General features: G+C 35.3%; 1 protein-coding gene across 1 annotated transcript in view; it reads left to right on the forward strand.

The window, feature by feature from the left end:
* TMEM64 (transmembrane protein 64) overlaps positions 1–18093 on the forward strand; it is a gene marked incomplete at its 5' end in the record, with an annotated part of 22521 nt that extends 4428 nt beyond the window's left edge. Inside the window, 2 exons of the mRNA XM_008583475.1 lie at positions 12171–12326; positions 16590–18093. Of these exons, the coding sequence (XP_008581697.1) occupies positions 12171–12326; positions 16590–16778 (345 nt within the window). The remainder of the gene's footprint in view (positions 1–12170; positions 12327–16589) is intronic.
* Positions 18094–18742: the final 649 nt, after the last annotated feature.

The following is an 18742-nucleotide window of genomic DNA, read 5'->3' on the forward strand; positions in this document are numbered from 1 at the left end:
CCGGCCCGCCCCCCCCCCCCTTTTTTTTTTTTTAAATTCCAGTTAAAACTCATTTTCTCAATGCCCATGATTAAATAAATTTATCTGGTCTTACCTCAAAGAGGAGGTTAGGTATGGTGGTTATAAGAAGCACAGGCTTTGGAAATAGACAGTCTTTGCTTAGTTTATTCTGTTTGGCCTTCTCCATGTTTCCTCATCTGTAAAATGGGTAGAATTATGAGGGTTAAATAAGCTCTTGCAGCGAAGGCACTAAGTATTTTGCCTGGCACATAGTCATTTCTCAATGAATTGTTAGCTATTATTATTTGTGGTGAAGGGAATGATATTTAAGTGGCAGGAACTGATTGTAAAAGGTGAACATATGGAAGAAAGGAAAGGTTCTTTCTCTTGCTGTTTATATGTCCTTAACCATGATTCTTTCCTTCTCCCGAGTGTGCTAAAAAGGGATAAACAAGCTGAGTCTCCACTTTTGAAACTAAGCGTATGTAATACTTTATAGTATTAATTCTTAAGCCATACAAAATATTTTTCAAGTATGTATATAAATTTTTTCTTTTTTTAAAAATGCATCCATCATTTCCACTTGAAAGTAGGGTAAAGCTTTTTTCTTTTTTAATTAATGTTTTTAATGTAATCTTGAGTCTACAGGTCTTGCTGCCCTTTAAGATGGGTAGTTGGTGTGTGTATTATAAGTACTGTTCTTATCTGGACATATATCTAGGGTGACCATTATTGCTTTCTTACTGGGTCAGTCAGGATAGGCTATATTATGCCACAGTAACAACCTCCAAATCTTGGTTAAAAAGCAAAGGTTTATTTATTATGTTTGACACAAGTCCAGGTCAAACTTGGTTTGTAAAACGGGAAGGGGGGCCCTCTTGATTTATCTTCATTTTTACTCTGACATCCAGGCTGACAAAGCCACCATCTTGAACTTGATTATTGTGACATGGTGAATTGCACACTGGCTTGTAAAGCTTCCACCTGGAGGTAATCTCAATTTTTACTGGCCTGCACAAATTACATGGTCACAACTAACTTTGAAGGGGTGATGGGTGTGCCAGGAAGGAGAGAAGTGGAGCATTAGGTAGCAGTCTTAATGACTTCTACACCTGACCACCTACTCTCTCTCATCCTCCATGTCTGATCATTGGCTAAGTCCTAAGGATTCTGCCTCCTAAATACTTTTCTAGTCCACTGCCACTACCCTGGTCCAAGCATCTCTAATTCCCAGCCATTCTTCCTGCCTCCAGATCTAGGCTTTTCCATCTTTGCTTTATCCAGAAAGATGTAAAATGCAAATGTGATCTTGGTACTCCCCTGTATGAAATCCCCAAATGGGTTTTCTTTTCCCCTCAGGATAAATTCCAAACCCTGTTGGGCTTACCTCTGCAGTCTCCCTCTTGCCATTCCACAGTAATTATGTGCCTTTTGATGTGTTAACTTATTTCATCCTCAGCACTCTAACAGGTAGACATGATATTTCTGATTTAAGTATAACAAATGAAATCCTGTCCGTAGCCTTCAAACTTGAGGAAAAAGAAACTCTGGATGGACAAGAAAGGACTGTTGGTGCAGGTGTGGAAGGCCGTGGAATTCTAAAAGAGTAAAGCCATCTAGAAGAAGCTTGTTGACGAAGTTGTAAATTGAAAGCATTTACAAGAATAACACTGTAAGCATTAAAGCATTAGTAAGCATTAAAGCATCCTTGTAAGGTTCGCTGTGTGATGCCGCCCTGGAGACCTACAGTTTAAAGTTACCTCCTGTAAAATGTTATTTTTGATCCCCAAATATTACATGATAATTGGTTGTTACAGGTATCAGTAGTCATGGTGGTGCTTGCAACTACCACAGGGGTCTGGTGCTGATGTTAGGTTGCCCTACAGGAGATCCTAAAAATCATTCTCTGTCTCTTTTTTCTTTGGTCAAAGAAAAACTTACAGACTCTGGTAGGTTCCTTCTTCGAAACAAGTACGCATGGGAAATTTTGTTTTCAGTCATCCTGACATCTTGGAAACCTAAAATAAAAACATAAAGCATAACGTGAAAAATCCTCTTATTCATATGTTGTATACCACTTAACAATTTGCAGAACAAATTTATATATATGTTATTCCTTAATTATCACAGTAGTCTTTAGAGCAGGTGTTAATGACTAAGAGGCAGAGTTGTATGAGGACAAATGTCACAAACTTGAAATGAGACTTGGTTCTAACATTTATGGGGATACCTTGAGCTAGTTATAGTTACTCTTTTGAGCCGTACTTTCTGTTGTGTAATGTGTTTGATAATACCTGCTGCAAAGCTGTGATAAGATATATATGAGGGTACTACAAAAAGTTCATGGAAAAAGTAGAATTAAAAGATAATGTAAATCTTCCCATGAACTTTTTGAATTACCCTCATAGTTTGCTCGTTTTTTACTATTTCTTTCTCTCCATCTTCTGCATTCCAAAATGAGGACATTGAAGCAGAGACTTTTTTTTTTTTAAATTTGCAGGCACTGTTCTACCATGGACACATTACTTATTTAGTGCTCATGTAAACCTAATCCTCATCTTATAGCTGAGGCAGTTGAGACACAAAGTGGTGAAGTAACTTGCCTAAGATCACAGTAAGTGGTTAAAGTCATTAACTTTACCAAGGAATTAGGTTGGTTCGAGAAGAGCTAGGTTTCCCAGAGACCTCTGGCTCCAGTTGTGTAGAACAGTTATTCCTAGAGTGCCTTGCACATCGAACATTATGAAGGACCTCCCATGCGTCAGGCACTGTGCACGTTTCCACACAGTAGAATTAGAGATAACATCCAGTATGTTAGAGTGGGCATCAGCAAACTCTAGCCCAATTTTGTATGGCACACAAGCTGAGAATGTTTTTTTCATTTTTAAATGGTTGGAAAAAATATCAAAAGAAGAACATTTCATGTACATAAGGATTATATGAAATTCAGATTTCAGCATCTGTAAATAGTGTTATTGGAGTATAGCTGCACTAATTCATGTATGCCGTTTGTGGCTTTTTTAAAACCTAAAATGGCAAAGCTGAATAGTTGGGACATACCTTACTGCCTGCAAAGCCTAAAATATTTACTACCTGGTACCTTATGGAAAGAGTTTGGGTACTATTGCATTATGATTACTGCAACAAAATAACCAGCAAGCCTGAGCTCCTGTAACTAAGAAGAGATCGTTAAGTTCTCACATATATGTTATATACCTTTTTATTTAACAACAAAAAAACATTTTTTTAAATAAAAATAATATATGAGTACTGTGTGTACAATGCAAACAAAGTAGAAATGAGTAGATTTAAAAATGCAAAGCCTTATCCATCACTGTGGCTTACTTCTCAGTTGAATCATTTTAAAGAATTGTATGTTGCCTAACTGTTAATTACTTTGGTTATTTGTATGAGCCCACAGTGGGCTGGAAGCAACCACAGAAAGATGTTTTTGTTTGTTTTGGGGAGGGGCAGGGAGCTAAAAAAAAAGTGGTACTGACTGAAATAATGACAGCAAGGGATGTCATTATAATTTAAAGCAGATATAATTATTCTCAAATAAATTTTCTTAGGGTTTGCATTGAATTATCAAGAAGAAGGAAAGTTACCTTTAGTAATTTAGTTCACAGTTGAACTGAAATGTAATACAATTAAATAAAAGTCTTTGGCAAATAACTCTAAGGCTATAAATACGGTAAAGTCTTAGCCTGTGGACTCTATGGTGACTTTTGGTTCTGTCTCAGTTCCCGTGTAGCCGTGGAGAAGTAATGTAATGGTTCTGGCTTCCAGTTTTTTTATTGGTAAAATGAAAGGGGTTAGATAAGGTCTCAGAGTTTGCTTTTAAAAAGGCAAATGTTCTGAGCAACAATTTAACATTTCCTTTTATTTTTTAAGAGTTTAGTGATAGTATGTTGTATAAAAATATTTCTCATCTTCTTAAATTCTTATTCTGTGCTATAGATATAGCCATAGTTTCAGGTAAAGATGATGGGTCATAATACTTATCAATCAACTGTACCAGTGTATCTAAGATTATTTCTTCTTATCAAGGTATACTGATTCACTGCCAGTGGTACAGTTCAGGAAGAATAGAAGGACCAGACATAGTCTGTGCTTTGAAGGAGCTTGGAGTCAAACTAAAGGCTCAGATAGGATGACCAAGTTGATAAATGTAATGTCATCTTAGCCCGCATCCTTAGACCTCTGAATACCGCTGAACACAGTTGCCATTATTTCCTGTTTTCCCCTCTGTGCCTCCTTAGTTATCTCATTAGATTCTGTAGTTTTTATGTGTCATTTATAGACTTACAATTAACATATCTATATCTCTACTGTTTTGTCATATGTATATACAGTATGTCCTATTACCCCTTCCTAGATAAAAAAAATTAAATAAATTTCTTTAAAAGTAGAGATCTTATTAAAACTTATTTTGACAATATTTTTCTGTCTACAAAATAAGTGTTCATCGCAAAAACTTTGTATAGCAATTATGAAGAAAAAAATTAACATTTTAGTGTTAATTTTTCCAGTCTTTGCATTTATTGATAGTACTTTTCTAGATAACATTGTGGGTTAATGTTGTAAATGGTTTTTGTGTCCTTTCCATCATATTATAAACATTTTTTTCATTATATATACTACAACATGACTTTTAATGACGACATAGCTATAGTTTTCTATCTTTGGATCTTTTTTATTCCTGCTTAAAGCTGAGCCTTAGATATAGAAGGCTTTTGATAAATTTTTGTTGAAGAAGTAAAAATAATAAACCTACAATTTGTCAGAGTATAAAGAAGAGCTTTTCAACTTATGTTTCAGAAATTATATGCAATATGATGTGCATTTTTCTTCTGGGGAGAAGTGTGTGTGTGTGTGTGTGTGTGTGTGTGTGGTGTGTGTGTGTGTGTGTGTGTGTGTGTGTGTGTATTTTAGCCAGATCCTCAAATGGATTGGTGACGCCCAAAATATTTGGGAACCATTAAAAGCAGTTCCTGAATTGAGGTGTTGAACTAATGAAAAAGTTTTTATATGTAAAGATGGCTTCTGCATTGTAGACAGATACCATATCTGTCTGACCAAACCATTTCTGTCAGTAGAAGCCTCTTTACCCTGAAGCCCTCTCCAGCTGTTAGAATGGGATCTCTCAGAACCCTACATTGTTCTCTTTCCAGTAGCAAGACTTTTCCCAGTACTCTCAGGGATGTTGCTTAATCAGAGGGTCTTAACCTTGACATTAGGTTCACCTCAATGGTTACTGGAAATACTTTTAGTATCCATTCAGTATTCATTCAACAAATAACTGGTACGTGCCTACTGTGTGCCCATGGCTGTTCTAGATGCTGGAGATAGAGCAGTGAATAAAGCAAAGTCCCTCCTCAAGGTGCTAGCAGTGCAGTGGAGAAATAACATTCTAGGTATATCACAGTGTAAATTTGGCTGATAACGAGTTAATTTCCATTTATAACATTTTTATGTGGTTTTTTTTTTTTGGCGGGGGGGTGTTCTTAATTTCCAAACAGCCAAATACAAATAGACCTTGCATCCCAACCTGTTTATAAACTGGCAGCTATTATTGGTCTCTGCATTTACTCATATAAACAAAAGTTTTGGTGCTGATACATTCAACCTCCAATCAACATGTATTTAGCACATAATGTATAGTAGGCATTGTGCTAAGGTCTAGGGACACAATGAAGAATAAGACAGATGAATCTCTTCCCTCACGGAATTTGTAGTGTGAGGAAAGGGTGAGGAGCAAACCTGGTGAAACCTTCTGTTGCTCTCCAGTGTGGAGGGACGGGGAGGTATAGTATTCTGTTAGCACACTGGAAAGCTCTTCCTACTCAGACTTGGGGTGTCAGGGAAGGTTTCCTAGATGACTGACAGTTTAGGAGTTGCCCAAGTAAAAGGAGGGGGAAGAAGGATGTCCTTGCCAGAAGGAACAATGAACAAAGACCCAGAGGGAAAAGGAGTATTCTAGGAACTGAGAGAATTTTTTTTTTTTCCTTTTTGTCTTTTTTTGTGTCCGGCAACGGATCGCAACCCTCAGTGTCGCGCCCGTACCGGACCGGGACTGGCAACGGAATCGCAACCCTCAGTGTCACACCCGCACCTCGCTCAGCCAGTGAGCGGGAACCGGTCTGTATGTGGGATCCGAACCCTCGGCGGGAGCGCCGCCGTGCTCCTAAGCGGCGCACTGTAGCAGTGCACCACTGGGCCGGCCCGGAACTGAGAGAATTTTGAATTGGCTGGACCAGTGTCACATGAAGCATGAGACAGTCAGAAGCCAGATCATGAAGCACTCTGCACGCTGAAGAACCTGACCCTCATTCTGATGGCAGTAGGAGAGAGTTTAAGCAGAATTAGGTTTGCATTTTAAAAAGATTTTTGCAGTGTTTAGCATAGGTGGTGAGTGGGTAGTAGTCTGGGTGTCAAGACTGGAGAGGAGGAAGCTGAATAGGAGTAGGACAAGACGATGGATTCCTTAGATGTTTAGAAGGTGCAGTAGATAATTGGATGTGAGGAATGAGGAATGACCCCTGTGGCTGGTTTCCGGCTAAGGCAGCTGAGATTGGGAAAACAGAAAGAAGTGAAGAGGTATTTTGGGAAGGAAGGGAAGGGGCAGTACATGTTTTTTTCTTAAACAAGGTTAAAATTGTTTTTCCTGAGTTGCCACTCTTTCTCCCTCTTTCCCAACTTTTCTGAAATATTAACAGTAAGTATTTTGGGGGTATATATAAAATAAAATACATAATTTTATTAATAAATAATAATTAGATGAAAATATCAAACTGTAGTCATTTTAACTTCTTTTTACTGTTCCTTTCTTAAAAATCATTGTAGGGATTCATGATTTTTTTCTATATGATATTATTAAATATGTATTTAATTGGGATTTATATAATACCTGAATAGTAACTCTGTCAATAAATGGCATCCCAAGTAATATAAACCAAGTAACATGCCTATATAGGAAGGTATAGTTTGCCAAAACTAATATCAGATTCACAGAGCTCCAGGTGAAATTGGAGGTTCCAAACACATACCACCTTTTATATTCATTACATCTATGTCAAGATATATGTAGAAATGATGAAGTTTCTTAGTGGGTTAAAGCATGTAAGCCATTGTATAAGCAGCTGTAAACTTAGAAAGTGGAGGAGCTGGGGTGGGGTTGCCCGTGGAGCCGTGATTTGTGCTGTGCATGAGAAGACACCAGTGAGAGGACAGCAGGCCCCAGGCTCCGTGAGCCTCCCAGCCATGGATCTGAAGATTGAGGCTCTCTTCTTGTCAGCTCCAAAAATGCCCCAGTTCAGAAGCAAATCAGCTTTTGTGCCTCAGAATTAAGGTTTTTTTTTCTTTCTTCTCCCCCACCCCTTTTGTTTTCAGGATCTGTTTGGTATGTTGGTGATGCAGTGTTCCACATTAACCCCTACTGACCCAGATAAGTGAATTGCATTTTTAAGTAAATCACAGTACCTCTGGGAATAAGAGTAAATATAATTTTATAGTGCTTCTAAGGTTTTAAAAGCACGAGAATATGGCGATTAGGTGGTGTTGGTCATCCCTGAAACTCACTGAAGTATATCTGATCATAGAAACTACCCAACAGGGAAACACTGATATCCGAGGTTGAGGTTTCTAGGGGTTCTTTGGATTTGTAAGACAACTCCTGAGCCAGAATCCCAGAGTACTGTAGACAGGAATTCTAGTGGGATTGCTCAAGGCTCATGTTTAGTGTCATTCTGGAAAGTAGAACAAGGAGGAATATTTTTAAAAATTTGGTGGGTGAAGGCTTACTGGAGAAAGGTGTTTGGGTGGGTCTCTTTGTGGGAACAAGTATTCTAAATTGTGTTTGTCGAAAACTGGAGCCAGATGGAGATTCTGAGTAGGTTTTGGCCTATAGGAAATGTAATATTAAAATAATTTGGTACCTGTTTATCTTTAATAAAGTTATTAATAGTTTAAAAACTGTGTGTATGTTATTGTGTTACTCCATTGGTTAAATGATTGAACACTCCAGCAAAACTGTTTCCCATGATTAACTAGAATAAAATTTTTTTACTTCTTTATATACTCAGCTTTTCAGAAAGGGAATATATATAAAAACACTTTTTCTCTAAGATGAGGTTTGGTCATTGTTTTAGTCTGTTTTGTGTTGCTATAACAGAAACACCTGAGACTGGGTAATTTATAAAGGAAAGAGGTTTATTTGGCTTACGATTCTGGGACAGCTGCATCTGGCATGGGCCTCAGGCTTCTACTCATGGCAGAAAGTGGCAGGCAACCGGCAGGTACAAGCAGATCACATGGCGAGAGAGGAAGCAAGAGAGAGAGAAAAGGTGCAAGGGTCTTTTTAAGCAACGAGCTCTTGTGGGAACTAATAGAGCGAGAACTCACTCATTAATCCCTCCTCCCTCAGGGAGAGCATTAATCCATTCATGAGGGATCCGCCCCCATGACTCAATCAGTTTCCAACACTGCCACATTGGAGATTGAATTTCCACACGAGTTTTGGAGGGGACAACACATCCAAACTCCCATCAGTCATGAAAGGTTTGATAAACTTCGATTTATGCACTGAACAATAGTCGTGTTAAAGAGTTGAGTGAGTGAATTGTTTCAGGTTTATTCAGATTTATTCAGATATTATTGATATTGTCTGTAAATGTTAATTATGTGTTCTCTTTAGAGAAACTTCATTACATTCAAAGTCTATGGACTGACTTTGTATTCTGACATTTTATAACTTGAATATTTATTTTAAAGATTCATAATATGTGATGTTTATGAAAAATTACTACAATGTAGTAATTTTTATGGTTCATTTTGTCATATTAACTCACTTTTTATGTTTAACATGTTTATTCTAAAGAAAGTTCTCTGCTCTTGTAAGTGCACTAAACTGACAGAGGAACCTTCCTCAGGCTTAGTTCCTTTTATACCATTCCTTCACTAGACTCCCCAGTAATTTTTTCCTCTGAGTACAGGCTCCATCCTCTTTCATCCAAGGCCCCTAACAAAAATCACCCCAGCTACTTTTCCTGTCTTTATTTTACCGGATTCCCTTGCATGTGTCCTATAAACAATCCAAACTTTACTTCCAAATTCAGTAATACATCCTGTACTTTCCCTGCCACATTGTCCTTATTCATTCTCTTCCTGGAACACCTACCTTCCTCATCACACCTGTCTTTGCCTGCCAAATCACATGTAGCTTTCAGTGTCCATTTTAAATGCCTCTTTTTCCACAAAGTTGCCCTTTGGTTCCTACTCCTACAACTAATTTTAATCCTTCTTTAATGCTCTGCACATAGTCCTTCTTAAGGCTCCCTTTCTGCCTGTTTCTAAAGTAGTTGGTGTGCGCTTGTTAGTGTGTAAATCCTTGGAGGGTAGGTGTTGTGTGTTACTTTCTCTTTTAAGCACCCATCAGAGCATCCTGAATGGGTAGTTACTGAGTCAGGAATCAATTGATAAGGAAAATTGTTAAAAACCAGTTGCTGCAGTATTCTCTCCAAACCAGCAGTGGTGCATCTCCAGTTCATCATTTGTGAGTAGAGATGAATGTAGCTTTATGGAAAATATGATTTACATGATTATTAGGTCAGATTGTAATTATAGAGTAACAGAGCTGATTAAAATACCAGATCTTAAAGTTAGTAAAAAAGTTCAGTGAAGTGTTAAATAGCTTTCTTACATACCAGTAATACCCAAATGAGGATATGAAAAAGTTATTCTCAAAATTAATAGCAGTGATAACAATAATATGAAATGCTTGGAAATAAACTAATAAGAAATGCATAGTATATGTAAATAAAACTACCAAACTTTAGTAAGAGGTGTAAAAGAAGATTTGGGGTAATTATAGAAACATTTCTAGATAAGAATAGTGAATATTGTAGAGATTTTCAGCTCTATCAGATTTGCAAATTTATCTAAATCCTAATATAGAATTTACTGTTTTTTTTTTTTCTTTCTTGAGTGATCTGTAAGAATAAATAGGTGAGAATAGTTATGGCAATTTAAAAAAGAGGAGTAAGAAGAGGTTTTAAGGGAATGGGAAATTTTTTGCTAGATATTAACTGATAGTCTTTATTATGATTTGGCCTCAGTGCAAGGTTTGAGATATGAATTAGAGCCCCATACACACCCTTTCGTATACAATAACTTCATTTATAATGATGTAAACATCACAAGTCAGTGAAGAAGTCATTGATTAATATGTATTACTAGGAAAACTGGCTGTTGGAAAAAGAGAGGAATAAGGCTATATTCTCACCTTTAATCTGAATAAACTCCAGAAAGGCTAAGGGACAAATACTAAAAAGGAAAACATAATCAGAAAAAAATATATTGGTAAAAACTAACATTAGAGTCTAAAAAGACTTTCAAAGATAAAAACAATAGAAAAATCAGAGGAAAAGATCGATAATTGATTACAAAAAAATATAGAAACATTTGTATGTCAAAACATAAAATTATATGTGGCATATATATTTTCCCCTAAGGCATCACCTTGGGATGCCTTAGGGGAGAATATAAGCCACTTGTAATAGACAAAAGGTTGTCCTGACAAAAGGTTGTCCTTTATATATATGTAAAGAGCTCTTATGAATAAATAGGAAAAACACTTAACATTCCAATAAAAAGGGCAAATGTGAATAAAGCCATAAAGAAATGCAAAAGAAAAATCTATAGAAAACTAGTCTCCATATAAATTAAAATAGTACTTCTTAAATAATGACAAAACATTATTTTTACTCCTATCAAACTAGGAAAGATTAAAATTTAATATTTGAAGTTGAGAACAGTATGATAAAATGGATTCACATGTATTACAGATGTGTAAATTAGTGTGAACATTTTGGGAAAATAAGCAATTTTTACTGTTTGAGCCAGTGATTCCACTCCTAATGATCTATCCTAAAGTAACTGAGATACACATCATCCGTCATTTATTGCTGTATAACAGATCCCTTCAAAACTTAGCCTAAGACAAACATGTACTGTTTCACTATTTCTGTAGATCAGGAGTCCCTGTGAAACTTACCTGGGTGCCTATGACTCGGGCTCTCTCACAATGCTGCAGTCATCTCAAGGCTTGACTGGAAGAGACTTCGCTTCCAGGCTCACTCTTTCCTGTGTGGCTGTTGGCAGGCCTCAGGTCTTCGCTAGCTCTTGGCTGAAGGCATTAGTTCCTTACCACATGGACCTCTCCATAGAGCTACTTACTGCATCGCAGCTTGCCTGCTTGAGGAAGAGATGGAAGTCCTATTTTTGTAACCTAATCTTGGAAGTAACATCTCGTCACTTTTGCTGAGATGTTACTGTTTGCTAGAAGTAAGCACTAGGTCCAGCACACACTCTAGGGGAAAGGGTCAGACAAGGTCATGAATACAAGCAGATGGGGTCATTGGGAATATTTTAGATGCTGCCTACCACCCGGGTTAATATACAAAGTTTTTTGTCATAGTTTTGTTTTTTAATAATAGCAAAAAATAATTGAATAATTACATATACACAAAGAAATAAGGAGGCAATGTAAATGTTCTACAGCAGGAGTGGTTAAATTGTGCTGTATCCCACAGTGGCAGTATAATTACATAATAATTTCTAACTTTTTTGAGGTCAGTTTATATGCTGGGCATTTCCTTGGTATATTACAGGTATTTCTGACCCCAATAACTATGTAAGGTGGTGGTTCTTTTCATTTTACAGATGAAAGAACTGATACTGAGTGACAGAGTAGCTCATTAAGTTCTCAGCACCGGAATGCATTCTAGGGTTATCTGGTGTCAAAGCCCAGTGACCATACTGACATTTAAGAATGGTTATGAAGAATAATGTCACAAGGAAGACTTACCTGTTTTTACAAAGTGATCTGTGTATGGATTCTGTTTACATGAAAGAAAAACTAGTCACAAATGTTATCTTTCAGTGGTAGAATAATAGAATACTAAAATTTTCTTTAAACTTTTATTTCATTTTAAATCTGTATTCTGCATGTATTCCCTTTATAATCATTTTTAAGAGTCAGAATGCTTTGTAAAGTATTTCAGTTCTCTCCACTCCCAAGGAAAACCACTAGCAAGACTTATACACACATTTTTCCTTTGAGTTGAAATTTTACTTGGTAATGAATCATTCCCTTTAATCTACCCTTCTAGATTACTGATCTCTCATTACCCAACTATCTGATGGCATCTTCGGTTGGACTTCTTCCTACCCAGCTTCTGAACTCTTACTTAGGTACCACCCTGCGGACAATGGAAGATGTCATTGCAGAACAGAGTGTTAGTGGATATTTTGTTTTTTGTTTACAGGTGAGTTTAAAGCCAAGGGTTGTTTCTTTTTATCTCTTTTTTTTCTTTTTGTATTGCATTGCTGATTGAAACCTAACAGAGGTCATTGAAAAAGAATTTTCCTTTTTATATCTTTTCTTGTTCTTTCAATACTACTTTATATTTTCACATCAAATTTTTTTTAATTGTGTGGATATATGGAAATGTGTAGAACTGGATTGATACTGAAAATTCTCTTAAATAGGCAAAAAAAAAAAAGGAATGACAAAATAGGGTTTTCTTTGCAGTGGTTATTTTCAGTCTTCACAAATCAAATACTGTATTTTGACTTTGTGTGAAGTGAATATACTATGTTTCTGAAGATAATTTTAGTGAGATTTGGTGGAGTTGAGTTTTTATCTTTATCTTCAAATTATTGAAACACTTCTATTTGTATTTTTTAGAGCATTAGTTTTACTGGCAATATAAATATCTTTTTAGTACAGTAGAACAAAAAATTTGTTTTAAAAAGTGTTGCCTTATAAAAAATTTCTAAAGCTTTCCATTACAAATCCAAATAAGATTTGTGTGATGGATTATTATTATGTGGCAAATTGTAATATAGTTTGGGGCACATATAATTTCATATAAAGGCTGATAAAAGAGGAAAATACTGCTATGTAGACAAATTTATTCAGGGCCTTTAAATTGTATACAGGAAACATTAAGTAAGTCCAGGAATATTTGCATTGGAGTATTGCTTAAATAAAACTTGTCAATAAAAGGGCTTGTTTTAAGAAAATTTCGTAATATTTTTGACATTTAGGGAGTCAGTTTTTATTTTTCTCTTCTAATTGTTTTCCAGAGCTATATTTTTTTATGTAACCTGAATCTAGGTTTAGAGTTTTTGTTATAGTTGGTTTATTTGTATTAATATAGCATGCTAATCACAAAATGTTAAACTTTTTATGCATTATATCTATAGTATAATATATGTAATAATATTTATGATCATCCTAAGGTATTGTAAGATGCTGATGTACACTGCATTCTCAGATTTTTTTAGTATAAATTTAAGCATATTTTATGCTTTTTTTAGTTTCCTGAAAATGAGTAATCTATTTGAAACATCTCTTTTTCCTTTGACATTATGTTTGAGTAATTAGAATTTCTCTATCAGGAGCTTACAGATTTTCACTTTTTGAAACTTGATATTTTTATGCATCTTAGTAAGTTATTCAACTATATTTATTGGAGTTTATGGTTTTTCTTAAACTATAGATCTTTTATCCAGTGATTTCTTACCCCTTTGAGCTGGCAAATTTAAGCTTAGGATACAAGACCAGAGGGAGGCAGGGGAGAGGGAAGCACATATTCTTAAACCTAGGCTTTTATGAAGGGAAAAAAAAAAAAAAGTGAAGACATATTTATACTTTGGTTTGAATTATTGGTGGTGTAGCTTAATTTGTTTTAGGAAGTGTTTGCAGCTTACAAAATATATACACAAGAATAAGAAGGGTGATAGAAGTCATCTTGAAGGGGAAAATTAGCATAGAAAAAAAGATGAGACTTAGGTTAAAGTTAGTAGAGTATTCATGAGTTTCCTCTCATCTGCTAGAAGCGAGCTGCAAATTTGCCTCTGAGCTTTATAGCCATCAGTCTAAAGAGAATCCAGTGTCAATAAAATTAAAGCAATACAAAATATGTATTCGGAAGAAACCACAACTATTTCTTGTACTAAAATCTAACTTAGATTCCGTTGGTCTATTTAGTTAACTTTTTTTCATGCCCTATATTTTTCTATATACCCAACAGTCAAAACCCCAATCCTGGATAAGGCTGAGTTTAAGGCCGAGTTTATCTTTGCACCTGTTTTGGGGGGAGATTATACACCCAAGCAGATTGGTGATATTTAGTTCATTGTTGCAAACTTTCACTGGTTTCTCAACACTACCCCACATCCCAGCCGGTTTTTTTTTTGTCTTCTTACTGCTCTGCTATTACCTAGAAATAAAGGACAGAAGAATCAGATGATTTCAAATGGGAAACCCCTCAGTTTCCATCTGAGAAATCTATGAACCTTCTTGTGTTCCTGCTCATACTCTTGGCCTGCTTTCCAGTTAACAGAGGAAGAGACACCTGTCTTTCTGTGTGAGAGGCTTGTCCTGCCTGTGTTTGATTCTTTCATGTCATTTTAGTAGGAGAACTTAAAACAGTTGTCTACACTTCCATTTTTCATTTTTTATCCTTTTTTTAAAAACACTGCACTAGGCTAAGGAAGAGGGTGAGGGTGTGTTAGGGGAGGGCTATCCCAAATTGTCAGACTCTGGGGTCCAGAAGGGAAGCCTGGGGAAAATCCCAGGTAAAGATGTAGCCAGTTCACTCTTGCTGGGAGGCTGAAAAAATTTTTCACTGAGTCTGAAATGTCTGTGGCTTTGCCACATCCTTCCCTCAAGCTGCTCTTTTTAAGGTCACCACTAACCTTGCTTGTTTATATCAGATGCACTTTCCAGTAGTTCTCATCTAGCTTGACCTCTTAGCAGCCTAAGATTATCATCATGCCTTTATTAGTAAAACACTTCCTTCCCTTAGTTTCTTTGATATCACTATCGTGATTTTTTTCCCACTTGCCTGGCTTATGCTTGTCATCTTCCTTTTACCCCTTAAATCAGTATTTCAGAAGATGCTAGCCTGTGCTCTTTAGTCTCTGAAAACTTTTTTCTTTGCAAATCCAGTTACTGTGGTGGCTGCAAATACATTTGTTTGTCTCCAAACCACATCCCTCCTACCCCCTGGTATGCATCATTACCACAGCTTTCTTTCCATAGCTTCAAACCCATTCACTGAACTGTTTTGGATGTATAATAGGCACCTCAAATTTGGTATGTTTTAGACAAGCATTTAGCATCTCATTCACACACACACCTCCCCAATCAGTTCTCTAACATTTTCTCCCTCTATTCACATGTTGTTACCTTCTACTGATAAGTATCAAACTTAAGAGTTTTCAGTAAGTATGTCTTGCTTCTTTTAAGAGAATGAATATATTAGAGAACAATTACAGGATTTAAAGATCCATCTTTAAAATACCTGTTTAACTTAGAATTTTATTGAGTGATGGGTACTCATGTAATAGTAACACCCCCTTGCACAAGTTCTAAGTTCTTCTCCCTATCTTACCCCCCAGTATTCTCTGCTTCTACGACCCCTACTCCTGCTACCTTCAACACTTGGATGTAAAATACTTTTCCTATAAAGATTATAAGTATGGGTGGATTAACTGCAACAGTGAAGTACAAGGGTACTTCAAAAAGTTTGTGTAAAAATAGAATTAAAAGATAATACATAGTTTTCATTGAAATTTTTGAAGTACCCTCGTGTTTTAGGGTCACTTTTGGTTAGAGCAGCCTTTGTAAACTTGCTGGGACATTAAGCAACAACTGCTAAATTTGCTGCAAACTCCAAAGAACTGATTTACAAATGAACTTTGGAATAAAAGTCATTTAGAAGATGTGGAATGCTTAGACATTATGATGAATTGTATGTAGAATGTGAAAGCACAGAGAGATCCCATCTTGCTACTGATCTGAAGACTTTCCTGAAATCATATCACAAGTGGATGGCTAAACCAAGACAAGAAACCTGACATTTAGTTTGATGTTTTTTCTAGTATCCCTCTGACTGGCTTTTTTTTTTTTTTAAATCATCATCACATTTTTGTTTTTCCCTAAGTACAATTTTATGTTCACAATCACCTGTTGATTTCTTTTGAGGTTTATTGACATTTCATTTTTTAAGTGATCCTTAATACTTTTAATTTTGTCTGTACCAGATAGTTCATTGCAAATGGTAGTACTTCTTTTTAAGTGGATATAGAAGTACTTATGGACATTTATAGTTGTGCAAAGATATACTACATCAATTATACTACCAAGTTTAGCCAGCTGTTACTTCTATTGTGACATTTTTTGTTCCTTGAAAGAAGCTTTTTGGTACAAGGAATAAGTTTGACTTGTATCAAGCAAACATCATGTAAATAGACCCAAAGGGATGTATGTTTACTGTTTTTTTACCTGATACCATATAATGGTTATCTATAGGCTTTGGCCCTCCACTTCTTGGAGAAGCAGCAAAGGAAAGAATAAATGGTAACTGTGTGTAAACTACTTAAAAATGTATAGCCTCTTAACCTACCATATTTGAGAAGTATCCTGTTTGAAGCATTTCTAAGCCAAATACTTACTGGATTTATTTCTCTTTTTTCGTGTTAAATATTGATACCTAATATTTTATTTTTATTCACAGATTATTATAAGTATAGGTCTCATGTTTTATGTAGTTCATCGAGCTCAAGTGGAATTGAATGCAGCAATTGTAGCTTGCGAAATGGAACTGAAAACTTCTCTGGTTAAAGGCATTCAACCAAATACCAGTGGCTCTTCATTCTACAAGAGGACCCTAACATTTTCTGGAGGTGGAATTAATATTGTATGATTCTAATGAAACGTATGGTTGTCAAGAGCCTAGTGTGCTGTCCGAGGTCTAGCAGTCACTTTACTAGTGGACAGAAACAAGTTCTAATTGTATTACGGCACAAACAAAACTGACTAGTTTTTAAATTGCACAATTTTGTAAAAGCAAGAATCATTTTCTGGATATGTAAGTGTAAACATAGATGCAATTTTGGCTGCACCTCTTTATCATGCCTGTATTGGCCTATGGGTCTGCACTTTAGTGTTTTTTAATTGTTTATTTCTGGGTACTTATGAACAGAGAAATAACCCAAATATTTCTTTCCACTTAGTGTCTTTATTTATAAAGTCCGTTAATAGTTTTATGCATCTTTCCTACTTGTAAAGATGAGTAGTATTATGCAGTTTTAAATGTACAATGTTATTGTATGTTCTTTGCTTTGGTAGTATTTCCAGAAAGGATAAACAGTGTGTTTTATTTTGTTTTATTGTTTTAAGTGGGACCACTTCGCTTCCCTTTTCCTTACCTGTTAGAAAACAGACATTAACTTTTAGTTGAATGTAGTTTGCAAGCATCACCTTGTTGCAAGGCCATTCACACCTATTCACACAAGCTTAAATCCTACATCGTGGGACTGAAGTGCTCTTAAGATACCTTTTTATTTTCACTGTGTAATATGCAAAGCAAAAGGGAAATTATTTAGTGGGTGTTGGCTCAAAATTAGAACTTGTGTTCTAATTGATTATATTGGCTTTATCCTCCTTAGATCTTTCATCAAAGGGCTGTCCCATTGCAACCTTACTAAAACATTTTATTAAAATAACCTTTTTTCCTTTTTATATTAATAATTAGGCTTTGAAATAAAGATATTATTCCTTTAAAATGGTGGGCTTACCATCATTGAAGATGTCACTCAGGTGGCCTTGTTTGATCAAAACGCCTTTTTAAAAAGCCAAGCTTTAAAATCATGTTTATAATTCCATTAAAGTACATGCATATTTGTTCCCATAGTCTTCAGCTTTAAAAGTATGAATATGATATTAACTTAATGCCCAAGTTTGTATTATTTGCCCTACTATAGGTAGGTTTATTTCATTTATTTTTTTAGTACTTGTTTTTCTCTGATAAGACTCAGGAATTCTGAAATGTGAAATTAAGTGTCTCAGTTCTTTCTCTGTAACATGAATCAAGTGTATTAATAGCACTCGTGACTACAGAATACAATAATTTGGCATATTATTCATATAACATGTATTATTCATTTATCATCTTTATTTTTAAAACAGTTTAATTGTGAAATGAGTTTTTTTTTTTTTACAAGGGTAGCTATCTCTCTCTCTCTCTCTCTCTTTTTTTTTTTTTTTGCTATGAAGATTCCAACTTATCAGAGACCTTCACATTTGCCTTTTCATTAGGGTACAACTTTTGCCCGGATTTACTGAAGTGCAAAGGAACTCTTTGGAAGCAGATTATTCCAGTCTTATTACAGAGATAAATTTGATTTTAAAGTGTTGGTTTTTTGCCCTATTCAGGTATAATTGTTTTCCTTTCCTTAATAGTTCATAAGATTTCTCACCTTTGAGTAACAGTGAAGCTCATTTATGTGCCCATACTAAGGACACCTTCAGTGCAAATGCTCTGATAGGCACCTAGATCAACAACACATAATTGGTCATCAAATCCTTCCTTCTATTATAGGTAGAAAATATATGTATATAGTATTGGAAAACTTATTATTTTTTAAATCTAAATTACCTATATAGTTTTTTTTTTTTTTTTTTTTTTGAATCCTTTTTTTTTTTTTTTTTTTTTATTTTTTTTTTTTTTTTTTTTTTTTTTTTTTTTTTTTTTTTTTTTTTTTTTTTTTTTTTTTTTTAATGAGTTTAGTTTAACAATCCCAATGAGCAATACATTTGGCTTATTTTTTTTCCATCTGACATGACAGCATTTTTCTTGTATTTCTCTTATTGGTTAGTTTTTGTTAA

This window comes from Galeopterus variegatus, unplaced genomic scaffold (genome assembly GCF_000696425.1).
Source record: "Galeopterus variegatus unplaced genomic scaffold, G_variegatus-3.0.2 Scaffold2924, whole genome shotgun sequence".
Classification (NCBI taxonomy): domain Eukaryota; kingdom Metazoa; phylum Chordata; class Mammalia; order Dermoptera; family Cynocephalidae; genus Galeopterus; species Galeopterus variegatus.